The sequence below is a fragment of the Peromyscus leucopus genome, chromosome 8b (genome assembly GCF_004664715.2).
Source record: "Peromyscus leucopus breed LL Stock chromosome 8b, UCI_PerLeu_2.1, whole genome shotgun sequence".
In the NCBI taxonomy this organism is placed as follows: domain Eukaryota; kingdom Metazoa; phylum Chordata; class Mammalia; order Rodentia; family Cricetidae; genus Peromyscus; species Peromyscus leucopus.
The window spans coordinates 25,622,629-25,636,476 of record NC_051086.1 but is presented as its reverse complement, the minus strand read 5'-3'; the positions used below and the strand labels follow the sequence as shown (position 1 = coordinate 25,636,476).

Sequence of the window (13,848 nt, the reverse complement as noted above, 5' to 3'; positions counted from 1 at the left end):
TAAGAGCTGGGGATAGGCTGGGCATTGTGGCAGAGGCCTTAATCCCAGCACTCAGGAGGCAGAGGCAGGTGGAACGCTGTGAGTTCCAGGCCAGCCTGGTCTATAGCCAGTTTCACGCCAGCCAGAGGCTACACAGTGAGCCTCTTTTGTTTGTTTGTTCATTTGTTTGTTTTTTCAAGAACTGAAGACGTAGCTCTTGCCTACGTCTTGCACACACAGGACCCTGGTTTTGATCTCCAGCTGTTTAAACTACCAGGGAAGGTACTTTCGGAAGCACAGGTGTTGTCTGTGACAGAGGAATCTGAACAGACGTTTTCAATTACTTAGCATTAGTTTTTAACTTAGTATTTTTTAACATGGACTACAAAGTAAAAAGAAACAATAAGCAACCTTTCCGGTGGAAGATTTGACCTGCCTGTCGTGCTCTCCATTAGGGAGTCACGGAACCCTAATAATGCAGATAGATCTCCCGACAACTCTCAGAGGCATTCACTGGTTTTTCTTACTCTACTGTGAAAAGAAAAATAAATAAATAAATAAATAAATAAATAAATAAATAGATGCGCCTTGGAACTATCTAAGATTTTCAGTGGAATTGCCGACATCCCTTCTCTACTTGGCTTCATTTAAAATGGGTAAACTGAATTCCAAAGAGGTGAGGCACAGTATCTAAGCGCTAGGTGCAGAGGGTAGGGAGCATCAACTTCAGGAGAGCAATTTAGAGACTGATACACCTCCCTGGGGCGGAGCGAGTACCCGCCCCCGGACCGCTCGAGCCAATGAGCGTGGAGCATTGAGCTAGCCAATGAATGCGGGTGAGCATGCGACTGGCCAATGAGCGCAGAGCCTCTGGCTAGGCGGTGCTGGAAAGCTGCATAGCTACGCCGCGGCCGCAGCGACGGGTTGAGAGCCTGCGGGGGCGCGGACCCGGCTGGAGAAGAGGCTCGGGGGATGACAGCTGGGACCCGGCCTCGACTCTGAGCTGCGGCGAGGGTGCGCGAGTGCGGCGCACTGAGAGAGCCCCTGGCCACTTCTGGGGGCGCCCTGAGGGGCGAGCGGCCCGTGTGGCCCGATCCCGGGGCGCTGTGACCCGGCCCCGAGCATCTCGGGGGTCAAGGCGCGTCTTCGGAGGCCGCCCGGGGCCCAGCGCTGCTGCCACCGAGCCCCGGGGCGCCCCCTGGATGGCCGAGCTGCCCCCTCGCCGGCCGCCCGGGCGCCGCAGCGGCTGAGGTCGCTGGGATCGCCCGGCAGCCGTCCCCACCGCCGGCCCCTGCATGCCCGGCGCCCGGGTCGCAGCCCACCTGGACGCTCTGGGCCCTCTGGTCTCCTACGTGCAGCCACCGCTGCTGCCCTCTATGTTCTACGTGGGCCTGTTCTTCGTCAATGTGCTGATCCTCTACTACGCCTTCCTCATGGAATACATCGTCCTCAACGTGGGCCTCGTCTTCCTGCCCGAGGACTTGGACCAGGCTCTGGTGGACCTCGGCGTACTCTCCGACCCCGGCTCTGGCCTCTACGATGCCGATTCGGAGCTCGACGTCTTTGATGGATATTTGGAGTAAGGTCTTGACTACTGTGCTCCACTTGCCTTCCACTATCCGCAACTCTTGGCCTGGACCAGCCCTCCATATCATGCCACTGCCACTAGTTGGGGGCACCATCTGGACCGGGATGGGACCCCAGGAAGAGACCCGTAAGTGCCCTTGAGATGGGGATGTATCGCGGGGGAGGGAGAAGGTGATGTTCTTCCTCAAGCTTCTGGTTTCTCTGGCCACCTCCTCTAGGTCTAACTCGATGCTAGGAATAGTGGAGTCTGGAGAGATTCCCCCAAGGAAGGGGACCCAGGATCTACATTAACATTTGGAGTAATCTTGCAATTTACCCCCATGACTTGTGCAAAAAGATTTGTACCCAAACCTTTTGAGGTGGAGCTGTCAGCTGCTCTCCCTAGTCTCAGCCTGTCTTGTTGGTGACCTTGGGATTTGGGAGATTCTTACTTGTCCTAGAAGGATAGACTGCTGTCATAAGAGGCATTGGTCACTTTTGTTCTGTGGCCTTCTGCGGGACTAGTTAAACTCAGGGGCCTCAGAAAAAAGGCTGGGAGAATGGAAGCCTTCAGCCAACGCCGCACTTCTGGCAGTGCGTCTGCTGCTGTATTTGGAGTCAGGTTTCAGGGCTCCTGGATTGATCGCAGCTCAGCTCTGCAGAGACTGTCTCTGCAGAGACTGTCAGGTTCGTAGGCTGCCTCTATGGAACAGGCAGGCAGTCCTAAGCTACAGCTGCCTTTGTCTCTAGAATTTGAAAGGCCTGGAGGGACCGTAGGGTCAACAGAAGGAACCACAGGATGGTTTGCACCAAAGACCTGCCTCTGGCCTTCTGCCAGAAGCTTGTTGTAGCTAGAGGTAGACTGGCTAAAGTCTCCCAGGCAGAGGGGACAGCTGGGCTATGTGAGAGAGAACGTTTGTGCCAGGCGAGCCGTTGGGTCCAGCTGTAGGACAGGCCTAGCCCTATAGCTGGGTAGTGCTGGGACCTGGCAGGGCACAGAGCCCGCACGGCAGCGAAGGGGCTGTGGAGCTGGTGGGCAGGGGCTCCTTTTAGATAACAGACACTAGCATCCCTCACCCCAAAGAGGCAGTCACCGCTCCTCTCCTGTGTTACCTGATTGCCAACGTTGCCATTAGAGGGTACCTTAGTTTGAGATACTATTCCAGAATACCATGGCTCAAACAGCAAACATTTCCTTCTCATAGTTTTCCAAAGGGCACTAATCCTACCAGAGGACTCCACCCTTGTGACCTAATCACCCCAACACCGTCACTGCAGGCACAGGACTTTGATCCACTCTCGTGACCTAATCACCCCAACACCATCACTTCAGAACCAGGGTTTCAGCAGTGGAGTTTGGAGAACACTCAGTCTGTCTGTTGTAGAAATAATGCACAGTTAGCAGGAGACACTTGGGGACAAAGTGAGATATCTTTGAAGACCTCTTTGGTTAAGTTGAGTGACAGCTTCACAGGAGCCAAGTGCAAGGCAGGGCATGTGCCCGCTGCTCCGCATTCCTGCCAACCTGACATCCAGTCTCTCATTGAACAAATGCCGATGTGTTGAGTAATCGGTGAACAAAGACAGATGGAACCTGGCACACAGGCCTGCGATGAGGAACGCGAGTGGGCACCCGGAAACGCAATGAGGAGCTTAGGGGCTGTGCTGCTGTGTTCACTGCTGGCCACACAGCATCTGGTCTCGGCAGATGCTCTGTGAGGACTGACCGTGAGAGGAGACTAGGGACAAGCTATTTAATTAGAGGGTCAGAGAGGGCCTCTCTGAAGGGATGAACAATGAGTTGAGCTCCAAATTGAAAGGAGCCGGACGGAGAGCTCTGGGGCAAAGCAGTCTGAGCAGAGGGAATTGCTAGTGCCCAGACCTGGAGAGAGGAGAGGGATGGCTCACTGAGCAGCTAAAACAGAGGCTGGCGTCACAGAAGCATAAAAGAGGTCAATGGTGGGCCTGAGACATCATGGCCAAGAGCAGTTAGCACCCAGTGAAGGCCCTAGGCAGGGTGTGACACAGTCTGTCCATCTCCTGTTCTCTGAAGATGACTGGCAGCCATGAGCAGAATGCGCTGAAGGGCAAGTGTAGGAGCAAGGAAGCCGTGAGGAGGCTGTTAGTTGTCTACCCAGAGGTGACAGGGATTGGACAAGACAAGGCTAGTGACGACAGGGGAAACAAGCACACGCAGTCGACACCTAACAGAGACGGAACCTCTGGGGTCCATTCAGAGCCTGAGTGGAGAGCACATACGCTCCTGGTCAGGCCCTCTGTGTCCTTCAACAAGCATTGGCCTTCTTTTCTCACAGAGTCTAGGCTGTGCCCCTGTGGTCCTAAGCTGCATCTCTGTCCCTGAGCCAAATAGACTCTCAGACAGTATAACTTGGTAAAAAACTGTCTTATTTTATCTTCTTACTGTATCAACAGAAACACTCCTGCCTCCAAATGAAAACATTGGCATATTCTAAGCTGTAAACCAAAGCCCAAATGCTTTGACATATTTTGCAGCAAATGCTGTCTGAGCAGAAACACCAAGAAGCATTTCTTTGGGACACTCTTGCCTGACCCTGGGGTTAGGAAGGATGAGGGATATAGAAAATGAAACCCACATACTACACTACTTGTCCCCCAATCCAAGCTAGAAGATCTTGGTCCCAGGGCCAAAAAGGCCAGACCCAGAGGCTGCTGGAGGGATGACTGGTAGCGACCTGGAGCGAAGTGACCCAGCCTCACCTCCTGGCCCCTTTCTATAAGCAGAGGAGCCACGGGGACTGGGCATGCTTGTTCCCACTCATGCTCACAGACATCAGGAAACACTAGGAAAGGACATGCACACCGGACATGCCAGGTAGTGTCAGCATGACAAAGAACACCCACTCTTGCTCCTTGAGTCCCCCACCTCTTGTGTCTACCCATGTAATTCAGCTTCTCATACGTTTATTGAGCACTTATTTGAGGAGTCGATGTAGATCAGGGTGAATAGCAGTAACTCCAAATTCACATTTCCTAGGTTCAAATCGCAGGCCTAGCCACAGTTTTGGGAATGCCATTTATCTTCACAGGCTGGTGGCCTCTTTTATAAAACAGGGGTAATAAAAATCTACCTTGTTCCCAAAAAAAAAAAAAAAGCCGGGCGGTGGTGGCGCACGCCTTTAATCCCAGCACTCGGGAGGCAGAGGCAGGCGGATCTCTGTGAGTTCGAGGCCAGCCTGGGCTACCAAGTGAGCTCCAGGAAAGGCGCAAAGCTACGCAGAGAAACCCTGTCTCGAAAAACCAAAAAAAAAAAAAAAAAAAATCTACCTTGTTGAGAGGACAAAGAGTTGGATCTCCCCCTGCCCACCATGTGGTAACTGGCCCATGAACATCAGCCTCTGTTACTGACAGATAGGTGCCTTCTGCAGCCAACTGCCTTCAGCCACCTTGGGCATGAATATTTATGGCCCATGACTAACCAAAGGACCAGCTCAGGGAACATGCCCATTGGTACACACACACACACACACACACACACACACACACACACACACACACACACAGTCTGTCTCTGCCTCCCTGCCTATCTGGGCCCTAGAGACTTTTCCTCATGCCCATAGTCCCCAGAGCACTGGTTCTGGAGTTCTGGAGAGTGGTTCAAGTGTGGCGCAGGGGAGTGGGGAATGAAGCTCCTTGCTTGCCTGGGGAGAAGACGAGGTACATGCCTGGGAGCCTTAGGTGGGGGCTGGGAGGTGACAGTTCATCTTCTAGGTTAGAGAGGCAGCTTAGCCTGCTTGATTATTTCCGAGTCCTGACAGGTGGCAGGTGCCTACTGGACCTCCCTTGGCACATGAGATCCTGTGGAAGAGGCACTGTCTCTGGCCTGGGAATGGGGATGTTGTAGAGTGTGACTGTGGAATAAGGGTGAGTGACTCCTTGATCTGGCTTACTGCCAGCGCAGGTGGCTCAGCTGGGACCACAGCTGCTTTCTTGGCCTCCTTGGCAGACTGTAGCCTTTACTGTCAACAGAAGACCCAGCTGAGCATGCCACTGCCCAGTTAGGATGCCCACTGCTTCCATGGGGCACCCATATACTCAGACCCACAGGTAGCCTGTGGAGCTGGGTCAGGGTGAGGGTCAGCAGGAAGGAAGCTAAGGCTATTGTCTAGACAGGAGGATGTAGAGGTGTGGGAGGCAGGCACATGCCCTGATCTGCTGTGAGACAACCAGAGGGTTCCCTAGTCACAGTGCTGCAGCAGTTCTGGCCATCCCTTTGGGAAGAAAAGGACTCCAGGCCAGCTGAGAATCCAGTGAGAATCCCATGGCCCATGCCCTTGGCTCTGAGAGTCCAGCCGGAAAAGTGGGGCCTACATTGCACCCTCCTCTTTGCCTTGGGATCTGTGTAGCTCGATGAAGAACAGGTGGGCTCCTATCAGCATTACTGCTGCATCCATCCTGGATGGCAGAGAGCACCAGCTGCATCGGGAAACCAAATCCCACTGAAAGAGACGGACTTTTTTTTTTTTTTTTTTTTTTTTTTTTTTTTTTTTTTTTTTTGAGACAGGTTCTCATGTGCCCAGCTAGCTCAGTCGGTAGAGCATGAGACAGGGTCTCATTATGTAGCTCCAACTGTCCTCAAACTCAGGATCTTCTTGCTTCTGCCTCCTGACTGCTGAGTTAACCCAGCCTTGCAAGTAAAGAAACTGAAGACCAGAAAGTGAAGACCAGAGAACAAGACCAAATAAGACAGCAGTGTCTCCTGCACAGCACAGTGGCCACCAGGGAGCAGAAGAGTCTCCCGTGAGCATCTGTCTCCCATGTCCCCCTCCAGCACTGACTTACAGTCTCTCTGAGCCCATCTCCTCTACATGCTTGTTCCTTTTCTCCTGAAAAGACTTAGAAAAATGAAAAATTCCACACTCACAGCAAAGATTCAAGAAAAGTATAAAGAACTTCTGTGCTCCCCTCACAGAGCCTGCCAGCCAGCATTCTGTTCATGTGCTCAGTGCAAGCTGCTTCTCTGTGCACATGCAAGCATGGACCTGAACACACACATACTCAAGTGGACAGTCATGTCCTAAACCACGAGTGCATTGCAGACATGACGTCTCTTTGTTCCTGAATGGTTTGCTCTATTTTCCTAAAATAAGGATGTACTTGGTATCCATAGCACCATTGTCAAGAACAGCAAAATGTTGTTTTTGAGATGGACTCTTCTGTAACCAAGACTGGCCTATGACTTCTGGCTTCCCTGCTCTACCTCCCGAACCCTGGGAGGGCAGGTGGGTACCGCCACGCCTGGCTGGAATCAGAAACTTCAACAGGGATCCAGCCCTGGAAGCACTCTGATCCATGGCTTTATTCACAAATATATCTGTCCCCGAAATGTCCTTTAACGATAAAAATGCGTGATTTGTGGCCACTGCCTTCTTTATTCTGGACTAGCTCCTCAGTCTGTCTACATCTTGGTGACACTGGCAGTTTTGAGAGACACTGGCATTTGTGGGCTGTCTCTGCCTGGGGTCATCAAGTGTCTGTGCTCTGGATTCCATTCAAGTGATGCATAATGCAGTCTTAGCAGGAAGGCCACAGAAGAGTGTCCTCGGTACAGCGCTTTGAGAGGCACACATCACCTGCCTCATTTCTGCAGTCCTGTTAACCTTGGTGATGTCAGCCTGGCCTCTCCACTGTTGAGTTACTGCTTTTCCTTTTATAGTTTAACTTTAATAATGCCAGTCTTAGTACTTCATTTGTTTAAAAAAGTCTCCTTTTTTATGTGGACTTTTTGTTTTTGTTTTCTTTGAGACAGGTAGTTCAGGCTGGCTTTGTACTCACTCTTTAGCCAAGGATGCTCCTGGAGCTCTTATCTCGCTGCTTCTAGCTCCCAAATACTGGGATTTTGGTCGTGGGTCCCTACCCTCGCTCTCTGCTAATAGATGGGCACCACAGTACCCAGTTTATGTGGTGCTGGGATAGAATCCAGGGCTTCATGGATACTGGGAAAGCACTCTACCAACCGGACTATAGCCCCAGACCCTCTGGACTTAATTTGACTTATTTTTTTGGTGTTTCTGGTGATCCAACCCTGTGCCTCACACATCCTAAACACACCCCCTCCTGCTACGGTACACCCCAGACTGATCTGTGGATCTATTTTTAAAAGAATGCTATGTCACTGTGAGAAGAAAGGCACCCTCCCCTGGCAAGATGAAAATAAGCACCAAAGTCATTAACTTCTGGCCAAGTGGTAAAGCTGGCAGTGCCAAAGGCCAGTACTGGCTTTATGTGCTGAACTACTACTACTGGCTAAAGATTCCTGGCACCCAAGTGGAGCTTTCTCTGCAAAGTAGTAAGGCTTGACCAAGAGTGCAGCAGAGCAATGTGTGTTTGTTAGGGCGGTGAGGTGATTCCCGCCAGCTCATGGGACCCTAGAGTTTTTGCATTCACATTTGGGGTCTAAGTCTCGGTTCTACAAACATTTTTACAAGTGACATCACCTCCCCCAGGCCTCGGTTTCCTTCTCTGTGAAAAGGGAATAATGGTACCTGCTTAGGGGCTTGCAGTGATTCAGTGGGTTGGTGACTGATACAGAGTTGTATGCAGCACCATATGGTGTGTTAGACCCAGGGGACCCCTAGCTCCAGAAGCCTTCCCCCTTTCCTTGCATTCCTTGCTCTTCTGGCACCAGGACCAATAGAGAGCATCATTGTTGATTGCCTGTGAAACAGCTGGTGATGCTTGGTACCCACTAAGTGTGAACTGATGCTGGTGCCCTGCAGCCGTCATCCCGGTCCCAAAAGGAAGGCCTTCCCAGGCTTCCTGCCTGGTAGGAAACTTGACCTGGCGGTTAGAACTGGGTGCCCCTCCCACATCTTCACAGCTTCCCTGGAGCGTCACCTTGTGATGTTGTCTAGGAAGGGCTCATTAGATAGTGAGGGAAACTGAGGCTTGGAGGAAGGTTCAGTGATTCATCTTAGATGCCCAGCTGTGAGGTAGTGCATTGGTCCTCATGCCATCCCCACTTGCCCAGAGTTTCTGAAGTGAGGTGCAAGGCTGGAGGAATCCCTGGAAGGTACCAGAGGAGTCAGGCTCATGGTGCCCTGACCTTCTTGCTCTTGCCCTTCTCGCTCCAGGCATGGAGGCAGATGAGTGGCTTCCCCTGGCTCTGTAGCATGTCCACGTTACCTTTGTTATGACAAGTGCTGTTTTTCTCCATAGTTATGATATAAACATTCCCCTTGAGACTTGTAGTTGTGGTGGCACATGCCAGTCCCAGTGCACAGGAGCCTGAGGTAAGAGGATCATGAATTTGAAGCCAGCCTATGGCTATATAGTGAGTCTGTACATCAGAACAATAAAAATACTCTTGAATTGGGGCAGGTGACGTGGCAAGTACCTCCAGTTTCAGCACTGGGAAGGCAGAGGCAGAAGCATCAGAGCTCCAGTGCAGCCAGGCTACACAGTGAAACTCTGTCTCAGGGAGAAAACGGAGCTGCAGAAAAACTACATTGTTGGCTTGTGAGATGGCTCTGCTGGTAAGGCACCTGCTGGTGACCTGATCAGAGCCCCAGAACACACGCGGTGGAAGGAGAGGCCAGACCCTGAAGTCATCCCCTGCCCTCTCTGCTCATGCCATGGCAGGGAGATGAAAGCCGTTCCAGTCCTGCACCAGTTCCCAAGGGCGTCTCATTGCTGTCCTCGAATATTGTAGATTCCAAAACACTCTGGTCCAGGCATTCTAGATAGGAGATACTCAGCCTGTCTAAATAAATGATGTGTCACAAGCCTTAGGAGCTTTGGGCAGATAAACACAGGGGAGTCAGGGACAACTTCAGACACACTGTAGATGGCTCATAGTGATGAGCACTCACAGCCAACGTGGTGTTGGAATTCAGGCCCAAGAAGCTGGTTCTCATCAGGGACTGACCTGTGTGGAGACAGGAAGCTCCTTTCCTCTTCTGTCTTTGCAGCTGCTAGGGAGGTGGCCAGATTGCTACCACACCCTTGGCCATGAGCCAGATGGCCTCCTGCTGCACAGTCTACCTCCAGTGCAGAGATCCCGGATGTCTGCCAAGCCTTTGGGTATGTGGAGAAAGAGTGGGTTTCTGGAAGGCTGTCTGTAAGAGAAGTGCTAAGTCCATAGCCTCAAGAAGGCTGATTTCTGTTCTTCCCACCTACTGCCTCAATTATTATTACTTACAATTATTTGTGTGTGCAGGGGTAGGCATGTGCATGCCATGGTGCGCAGGTGGTCAGAGGAAAACTTGTAGAAGTTGGTTTTTTCCTTCCACTATGTGGGTCCTGGGGGTCACACTCAAGAGATCAGACTTGGTGGCAAGTTCCTTTATCACCTGAGCCACCTTGCTGGCCCCTGAATTATTCTTTATATAGTTGTTTTCTTTAAATCCACTTTTTAAAAGGTTTGTTTATTATGTGTATGTTCCTATTTGAGAGCGTGGCATGTAGGAGACCATGGAGGTCAGAAGAGGGCCCTGGATTCTCTGGAACTGAAGTTAGGTAGTTGTGAAGCACCATATGAATTCTGGGGACAGAACAACAGAACTTGGGTGCCCTTCAAGGGCAGCAAGTGCTCTTAACCACTGAACCATCTCTCCAGTCCTTAAATTGGCTTTTAAGAGTTAAAAAATTCTTTGGCAGGAGAGGAGCTTGTGTGAACAGGCACCTGTCATCATCGACTGTAACTAAGAGACTCAGCAGATGCACTGACGTCAACAGTGTCCACTAAAACCTGTGGCAAGGTGTGAGTACAGGGACAGCACCTGTGACGGCAGGCTCAGTCATCCCAGCGTGCTGAGACGGTGTAGTCACAAGGACTGACATGGTGTGAGGCCTCCTGGTGGCTCCTCCCACCTGGCTGGGCACCCAGCATCTGGCCTCCAGGAGGGTGACGCTCAGTAGATTTCTATACCTCAGGCTTCTGACCTTGAAGGCTCTCCGCAGCACCAAGTCTCCCAGGGTCCTTGGAGGGAAGGCCTGGAAGAGCAGCTACGGTGGGCTCTGGCGTGACAGGACAAGAGTCTCAGAAAGTCTTTCTAGAAGGTCCAGCCTAGCTGTAGCCTCTGCTTCCCACGGGTTCTGTGGGCAGGTGGGAAGGGGCCAGAGGGGAGGAGGGCCTGTCTGGAGGGGCAGCGGGAACGAGGGAAGGTTTCCGAGCCATGGTAGAATGTGTCCCCAGCTGGCCTTTAGTAAATGAGTCTGACAGAGGATGGGAGAAACTTCAGCATATGACTCCTACCCCCACCCTGTTCAGAACTGAGGAGGCAGCTAAGCCCAGTCTCCCCATGGGTGCCCTTCCTGTGAGCACAGCCCTGTGTGAACCTCCATCCGTGCCCACAGCCTTGTCCCATCATTGCTAGGACTACTTCAAGCTGAAGTTGCTCACAACTCAACACAGTGCCTGGCACCCTTCTTCTGGCGTGGGGCCCAGCGTGGAACACACTGGTGTGCACAGCACTTGTTTGGTTATGGAAACGGGCTCATGCTAGATGGCCCAGCCTGGCCTCAGACTCACTCAGTCCTTACTCTGTAGCCAGGCTGGCCTCTAACCTGCATTCTCTGACCTTAGCTCCCTAGTGCTGGAATCACAGGGCCAGGGCACCACACCTGGGCAGATTTCAGTGCATCAGAGCTGAGCATCTTTCAACAATATCTTACGCTTTTGGGCCTTGATGTCTTCATGTGCCCAAATGACACAACACCACCAACCCAAGGGCTGGTAAGGAAGGTAGAGGTGGCCATGGGCTTAAGTGCTTATTTGGGAGGAGATCTCAGGAACTCGTGTGGAGATTGGGAAGTGAGACCAGCAAGGTGGAGCAGGTGGGCACTGAGCAGCCTGCTACTGTAGTCTGGGGCTCAGTCCTGCTCAGAAGCCCCGGGAGCCAGAGTGGGCATAAGACGTGCCTCACGTCACCCCAGGTACTGGTGAGGGGGTTGGAATGTTGGTACACTACCTTCCTGGCAGTCCCTGGTGGAAAGCAACTTGCCGTGGAAGGCATTAGTGATCCCGTTCTTGCAGCTGATCACAGCCAGGCATTCTCTGGAAGCAGGACCAAGGCACCCAGGGCTGGGGAAGGTAGGTGGAAGGAAGTCACATGACAAGAGCGCCAGGTGTGGCGGCAACCAGACTGTGATTGTCCCCATTTGTTACCGGTCTGGGCCAGCTCTGCCTGTCCTACTTGTGCAGCTGCAGGCCACTCACCCTGCTTCTCCGAGCCTCTGTTTTGCAGTCTATAAAGTGGGGAGAGGCACAGTTCCTGGAGGAATGGCTAGGCCTACTTAGTGGCTCTTGGAAACAGGTGGGCAACAATTTTAGCAGCCATGGTGACTGGAGGTGCTACCTGGTTGGTGGCAGCTAAATATGTGATGCCCGTGGTAGCCCCGCACAGCCCCGAGTGTTATGCGGCAGTACACGCTGCAGGTTTCACATACAGTGATCATTCCATCTGATGATCAGTGGTGTTTGTAGAGGGAAGAATCTGAGGACCAAAGGGACGGGGACCTGGGGACCTCACTGTTGCAGAGATGCTGGTGTCAGCTAAACATGGGATTGAGGGGACTGGAGGAGAGAGCCTGCCGCAGGGCCAGGACTTACAAGTGATGCTGTATCATGGCGAGAGGAGCCAAGTGGGGACAGAGTTGACAAGCTGCACCAAGGGAGCCTTCCTGTAAGCACAGGGCTTTCCAGGTGAGATGGGAGGCACTGCCCACTCCCTGGAGCTTGCTCAGCTGCCCCTGCTTGACCTTCCGTCTGGCTGAGCCCCTCCTCCAGCCCCAGCATCTCTCTCCCTCTCCTGATCACCTGCACAGCCCTCCTCTCCCATGGAAAACTACCCTGGTTCCCCAGGATCTCAGAAGGGAAGCAAGTTCATTAATAAGAACTTGGAATAAAAGCTACAGGGAGCTAGGAATGTAGCTCAGTTGGTAGAACGCTTGCTCAGCAAAGAGAGAGGGAGAAAAGCATCGGCAGCCTGAGCATGGGTCTTCTGGAGAGTCCGAGACCTTAGGATCAGAACAAGGCTTCCTTGCCCCACCTGAGCCTCGGGGAGGCAGCCCCCGGGGCCAGTGGTGCGGTGGCCCCTGTTGATGACTGTCCTTTGTCTTTTTGGTTAGGCCTGCTCGTGCCAACAACCGGGTTCCCGCCCCAACCCAGGAGTATGCCAGGAGAGGTGGGGACCCAGTGCCAAGATGGGAGAGTTGCCAGGCCCTGCAGGAAGGAGAAGGGCTCCAAAGACCTCACCCACCGCCCCGTTCTCAGACGTCCTGGATCTGGCTTGTGACTCTCCACCTTTGGGATGGATGTTCACAGGAACCTAGCCAGAGGTCACCTCTCTGCACTTCACCCCCAACTGCACCTGCCTCCCTCCCTTAACCTCTGGGAAGGACACGGAGAGCGGAAGTGGGATGCAAACAGACTCTTACTTAGGCCACCCCCTCCAGCGTCGTTTGGTCCGGTTGAGCCTTAAGCCTGGGTAGGCTTCAGACCCAAGACTGTTGATCATAGTTTCAGGGAGTCACTCTGAAGAAGGCTATGCCAGGGCCCAGGCGGGGTTTAGCCTCTCCAGGTTGACAGAACTGAGATGCTGCACTGGGGAAGAAATCTATTTTTGGAAGTGTGAGTGGTGTGGGACGTGTGAGTGGTACAGATACTTGATTTCCATAAACCTGTAAAAGCAATACTTAGAGGCTGACTTATTTCATTAAAAAATGTAAGCAATGCCAACCCCTCTTGCCCTTGTCTGGTTGCTGATTTTTGTTTGTTTGTTTTGAATTTTGGAAAGGGGGCATTATGGCTGACAGTTGACAAAAAAGTCAGATGGCCCGTTCTGGAGATGCAGCAGGGACTAGGGAACTCACTCTGGAGAGGCCACCTCCTCCCACCTTCTGAAAGCCTGAGTTACAGTAGGGAAATCTAGAGGGCCTGGGGGACTTGGGCCTGAGCCCCACACACAGCATTTGATACTCCTCCATGAACAATGAGAGGTGCACACATTTAATCCCAGCACTCAGGAAACAGAGGAAGCAGATATCTATGAGTTCAAGTCTAACCAGGTCTAAAAAGTAGGTTCCCAGCTAGCCAGGTCTACACAGTGAGACCCTGCCTTAAAAAGCAAAGAAGGGAGCCGGGCGTTGGTGGCACACGCCTTTAATCCCAGCACTCGGGAGGCAGAGCCAGGCGGATCTCTGTGAGTTCGAGGCCAGCCTGGGCTACCAAGTGAGCTCCAGGAAAGGCGCAAAGCTACACAGAGAAACCCTGTCTCGAAAAAAAAAAAAAAAAAAAAAAAAAAAAAAAAAGCAAAGAAGGGG

The 13,848-nt window shown here is 52.3% G+C and overlaps 1 protein-coding gene across 1 annotated transcript; it reads left to right on the top strand.

The window, feature by feature from the left end:
• Positions 1-868: 868 nt before the first annotated feature.
• Positions 869-13,268, top strand: Dexi (Dexi homolog). The gene is made up of 2 exons (XM_028872888.2): positions 869-1,693; positions 12,655-13,268. The coding sequence occupies exon 1, from the start codon at positions 1,275-1,277 to the stop codon at positions 1,560-1,562; it is 288 nt and encodes a 95-aa protein (XP_028728721.1). The 5' UTR covers positions 869-1,274; the 3' UTR covers positions 1,563-1,693; positions 12,655-13,268.
• The last annotated feature ends 580 nt before the right edge of the window (positions 13,269-13,848 follow it).

What these genes read in the sequence shown, in the direction of transcription:
- Dexi (XM_028872888.2), top strand. Translation starts at nt 1,275, where the DNA reads ATGCCCGGCGCCCGGGTCGCAGCCCACCTGGACGCTCTGGGCCCTCTG.